Here is a 5,099-nt window from a genome sequence, read left to right as displayed (position 1 = left end):
GCTCCTGGCAGCTTGCCGCTCCCCCCGCGGTAGGCCGCGAGCAAGGTGCATGCGCATGGCTCAGCACTTTCCGCTTTGACGAGGGTCGCCAGCCGGGCCCCATGCCGGGCTGCCGGACGGGAGGGGGCCGCGGCGGGCCGAGCGGCGTAAATCGCGCGCAGTCTGCGTACCGTCAGCGTCACGCGTCACGCGCCATCTTCTTTTCCCTGCTCGCCACAACACCGCACACACCTGGCTGCCTTGCGTTGACACGCGGCCCGCCGGGAATGTTAGCGGCTCTACTTTTGTTTGCCTCTATTATTACTCGGATTGTTGTGACTTGAGTTCAAGCCTTGTACCGTAGGGACAATTTACACCCAAGCTGGTACTCTGTCCCGCTCTGTCCTATGCAAGATGAGGTCAAAAACGTGACTTTTCTGAAGACAAAGATATAGAGTATACTACTTATGGGCTAACCGAAATGAGAGGACAAAAATAGCGCGTAGAACCGAGTTACCGAGTAGAGCATATGCTATTCTTCCTCCTCCGTTCGCCGAAGTACACCATTTAAGTTGCAAGACTCACTGGAAAAATCCATATCCTTGCTACCGCTACAGGCACCCCTACTCTAAATGGAAAGGGACGATTTGGTATCCAGCGAATACGCGCTGACTGGTTCAAAGCTTGAGCAAGCACCAACTAAATGTGCCCCTCTGTCCAGCCCTCAAGGGCCCAACTTGGCTCTCCCCCTTCGCGGCGGGGAAGGGGAAATCCGATAAGGGCTTCCCACGGGTCAGGACCGGGGGGGTCCTTGTCTAGCCGAACTTCCGGTTAAACAGTGGGCGGGTGCGAGCTGTTGGCCGGAAGCAGCTGTGATGTGATGCCCTGCTGGAGAGAACATTATCCCATTCATTGTCCAACACTTTCGCCTCGTTTTGTTTCATCGGTGCACCCCACTGGGCAAGGCGCGTGCCGCCATCAAGTTTTCGCTTTCTTTCGCCGCCGAGGTCAAGTTCACTCGCGCTCTGGCCGGTGGTGATGCGCGGGGCCGCCCCACGACACGCCACGTGCTGACCGGCGCGGTGCATGACACGACCCCCAGCCGCTTGGCAGCCGGGCGGCGTTCTTTAAATGGACCACCGCGGCTCGGGCCATTCACTAAGATCAGGGAGCCCCCGAACCCCCACCTCCACCCCTCCCCCACCAACTCACAATGGATTACGTCGTCGTTAATTAGTCAGTTGGGCGATCAATTATTTTTCGCCATTTTGCGGATTCCGAGATGGAAACAAGGGAAAAGCTCAGAAAAGAGTCAATCAACTCCTACTGCAGTTATGAAAATTAATAAAATATAAACATGGTTGTATATTGTATATTGAAGTTCTTCGGGGTGTTGTTTGCCAGCGCGCTGCTACGCACTGCTCCTGTTCCAGACGCTGCTGTTCACGGTGACGGTGCTGCCGCTGCGCGTGGCGGCCATCGCCGTGCTGCTGGTGCTGGCCTGGCTGCTGGCCTGCGTCGGGCTGATCGGCCTCAGCGAGGAGGACCTCCGCACCAAGCCCATGACCGGCTGGAGGAAGTAAGCCCCCGCGCCGGCCTGTTCCCCCTGTTATGAAAGTTTTTCTACTGTCTCTGATTTTCAGTTGATACTGATTTTTTTTAAAGAGTTTTTGCTGTCGTTGATGACCATAATTGTTGTTACCGTACGGAAGTAAAGTTTTTGTGACATTCAAACAACGTTGCCGTTTCAATGCCGAAATCGATGCGACCCCGCGCGCGGCACCGATTTCGGCAAGCAACGGCACCGTCTCGATGCCACCGTCGACCGTCGCGTTCCGTTTCGCAGTGTTTTTGTCGGGGTGTTGTCGTGGCCGTGCGCGTCACGTGCGTGCGTGCGCTGCGGGCGGCGCTGCGCTGCGCGGTGCGGCGCGGTTAGTAGGTTGATGGTCGGGAGGGTCCCGGGCCCGGGGCCCGGGGCCACGACGACGACGACGCGGTGACGAGGCAGTACGGCCCGACAATGCCACCTGCGCCTCACAATGGTCCAGCAGCAGCGCCGGCAGCGCCCGAGGGGGGCCCGAGGCTGCTGCGCGCTAACGGGACGAGCCCGACAATCCCTTACCGCCCCCGGGCCTCGCGAGTCCATCAACGCGGACGGAAAGGAAAGCAAAGGCTCTCCCGCGTGATACTGTCCTTCGCTGCGTCCAGTGACCCTCGCGGCTGCCGGGGTTATGACAAATTACCGGGACGCATGTCGTCGGATCAACCCCTTCGCGACATTAAGTTTTCGCGTATACCGGCCGGCGAAAAAAGTAGAGTCTGGTTTTTCACTTCGGGTGGTGTGTGGGATGGTAAAACAGACAATGGCGCTCGTCCCGCCAGCGCCGCGCCGGCTAGAGGCGCTAGAGAGGAGGGAGAGAGAGGCCCAGCAGAGGCGCGGCAAGACCGCGAAGGGCTATTCCTGGCGTGGCAATGTGTGCGTGTGTGAGTGTGCCTTAAGGAGACTAGGTGAGCACACTGCACCCACAGGGGGCCATGACTCCCAAGGCAGCGTTAAAAAAAAGTTCGACCTGTCATACCCTCCCTACTATTGTACATAAATGTGTAAATACTACCGTCCGGATTAATTCTCGGACGGATCGGAGTTATTGATGGCGCATTTCTTCTTTGGGCTCTATTCATTTTTACTGAGTTACTACACCCACAAAAAATAGTTTCTTGATTCTAGTGCAAGCTGACACAAGATGAAATTCACCATTGAAACAAGGCAATTTTGTATTTGGAATGAGATTTTTCTCTCATTCGAAAGAAAATGTCAGCTTGTTTCAAGAGTAAAGAGTAAATTTGATCTTTGGTCAGCGTGCACCTGAAACAAGGAAAAATTTACTTGAAACAAGAAACGATTTTTCTGGGTGTACCAGACATTCATTTTCGTCACATCCTTCTTGCTTCACTCCAAAATTTTCAGGAAAAAAAGAGCATCGGAAAGGGGGTCTTCTATACTTTCTGCATGCGTCTAAGTCAGTGATTTTCGTCTTGCATTTATATAAAGCGAATTTCCAGACACGCTCTTCTTATGTTTTTTTTTTGTCCACATAAAAGTTGGGGGGCGGGGGGACCCTGTGAGTTGATGTTTTGTACATACACCGCTTGTCGGCCACGGCCAGGCGTGGCCGAGGCGTCAGCAATACTAACGTTTACGCGATTACGTGTCGAAAGCACCGCGTCGGGCGGGCGCGATATATTCCGCAGACGCAGCAATGCCCTCCTTGCTCATCGGAAGCAGGCCCTCTCCCTCTGACTCGCCGCGCCGATCGTGAGTGAGAGTCGAGTGAGCGTGTGTGTGTGTGGTTTGCAGAGACACCAAGAACGTTCTGTGCTTCTTGATGCGGGGCTTGTTCGCGGCCGGCGGCTTCCACCGGGTGCACATCAAGGGGCGCCAGGCCGCCCCCAAGGATGCGCCCGTGCTCGCCCTCGCCCCGCACTCGTCCTACTTCGACGCGCTGCCCGTCATCTGCCTGGGCGCCCCCAGCGTCGTCGCCAAGGGGGAGACCGGACACCTGCCCTTCTTCGGCAGTACGTCAACCAACACCATCCACACCCCGCCGCCGTCCTCGGCGCGCGTTACCATTCTCCATGTCGTTATCCTTGCTTGTAGCCTGAGCCGCTTTTACATGTTTGCTGTGTGAACAACAACCACCCCCCTTTGTGACTGCGTGTGTTTCTGCGTGTGCCTGTGCTGTTAGCTCGTGCTGTTGCTTCCATATCATGTACTACCTTGGACCGCGTCGCTTTCGTCGCAGACGGTGGGGCGTGTAGTGCTGTAGTGTAGTAGTGATGTAGTAGACTATAGTAGCATGTCTTGTACTTTGCCACGGTGCTTCACGGGGCATGAACTCGATTTCTCTCATTCATAGCCTTATATGGTCGTACTACGATTCAACTTTGCATGGAAGTTATTGATCTCCACGTTTTTCGGGATTATTCCCCCCCTCCTATGGCTTGACAGCAACGTACTTACATCACCCCGAAATGAGAAAACCGTCAAAATGTTTTTCTCGCATCGTTTTCTTTTGTTTTTGATTTTTTTTTTACCCTGGCATTGCCCTCCTGTGTAGTCGCCAGGGCCTTCGGGCGCCTGCAGGTTGGTGACCCAACGGCCTCTGACGGTGGCCGGGCTGCCGCGCCGGCCTGTGGGCTCGTCTGTGGGCCCGCGGGCCCGCCGGGGGCGTAGGCAACCCATCGTACGCGCCGCTAAAGGCACTTTGGCCGGCGCTGCTTCTCATGGTGCGCGTTGGCTGCCCTGCTAGGACGGTGCGGCGTTGGATCAGCGTGCTGGGCCGCTGGTCGTACGAGTGGGGCGGCATGTCCTTAGAGGTGAAGGGACGCCAGGCGGCGCGCGAGGAGGCCCCCGTCCTGGTGGCCGCGCCCCACTCCACGTTCCTGGACGCGGGCATCGTCTACCTCACCGGCTTCCCCAGCATCATCTGCCGACGGGAGAGTGGACGCAACGTCTGGCTGCGAAGTACGTCGCCCGAGACAAGAGAGACCATCAACCATTCCCTCAATCATTTTTATCCATGAAAAGAAAAAGAAAGGGAACGATGCGCATGAAAGTTAAATCAACCGACAGTGATCCAATATCAGTTTTATTACTTTACCTTTTTTCCAAGTTTCGCATAAGCTGTGTTTTTTCCAGTACGCGATTTCATTGCAGACTGAAACATCATTAGTATTGCGTAGTCGTTCCAGCTCAGGTAAAAGAGCCAAGCAATAGTTAGATCCTTGACGCGCTAGCTATCGGTTTTTACGGTATTTCTGGTTGCATTGTGTTTCTGTAGACATGCACTATATGCCCTCCGTCAGTACTTAACATTCGCCACGCACGAAACGTATGAATTAACTCTTGTTTTTGGTGTGGAATTTTGTGGTGTAGATTCTTTCTGTGTTCGTTTGGCCTTTTCTGAGGCGTTGTGCTCATATCTGTATGTAGATCATGACCAAGAAGCGATTGCACAAGCTGTCAGTGTTTTGGGTGGCAGAAATTGAACGTAGAGGAGGAAGGGCTTCCAAGCTGAACTATCCCCATACAGACCCTTAAACATTTTAAATTTCATAAT

The 5,099-nt window shown here is 54.6% G+C and overlaps 1 protein-coding gene across 1 annotated transcript; it reads left to right on the top strand.

Annotated features, from left to right (window-relative positions):
- Positions 1 to 1,261: 1,261 nt before the first annotated feature.
- On the top strand, positions 1,262 to 5,093 carry LOC127752085 (lysophosphatidylcholine acyltransferase-like). The gene is made up of 4 exons (XM_052276645.1): positions 1,262 to 1,290; positions 1,361 to 1,558; positions 3,338 to 3,555; positions 4,290 to 5,093. Exons 1-4 carry the CDS (start codon positions 1,262 to 1,264, stop codon positions 4,352 to 4,354), a joined length of 510 nt encoding a protein of 169 aa, XP_052132605.1. The 3' UTR covers positions 4,355 to 5,093.
- Positions 5,094 to 5,099: the final 6 nt, after the last annotated feature.

This window comes from Frankliniella occidentalis, unplaced genomic scaffold (genome assembly GCF_000697945.3).
Source record: "Frankliniella occidentalis isolate FOCC.00 unplaced genomic scaffold, Focc_3.1 Scaffold3787, whole genome shotgun sequence".
Lineage (NCBI taxonomy): Eukaryota > Metazoa > Arthropoda > Insecta > Thysanoptera > Thripidae > Frankliniella > Frankliniella occidentalis.
Note: the sequence above shows the minus strand (reverse complement) of the source record. Positions and strands in the feature narration are given on the sequence as shown.

Coding starts and splice junctions, on each gene's coding strand:
- LOC127752085 (XM_052276645.1), top strand. CDS start 1,262: ATGGAAACAAGGGAAAAGCTCAGAAAAGA. Junction 1,291..1,360: donor AGGGAAAAGCTCAGAAAAGA/GTCAATCAACTC, acceptor TGTATATTGAAG/TTCTTCGGGGTGTTGTTTGC. Junction 3,556..4,289: donor ACACCTGCCCTTCTTCGGCA/GTACGTCAACCA, acceptor CTGCCCTGCTAG/GACGGTGCGGCGTTGGATCA.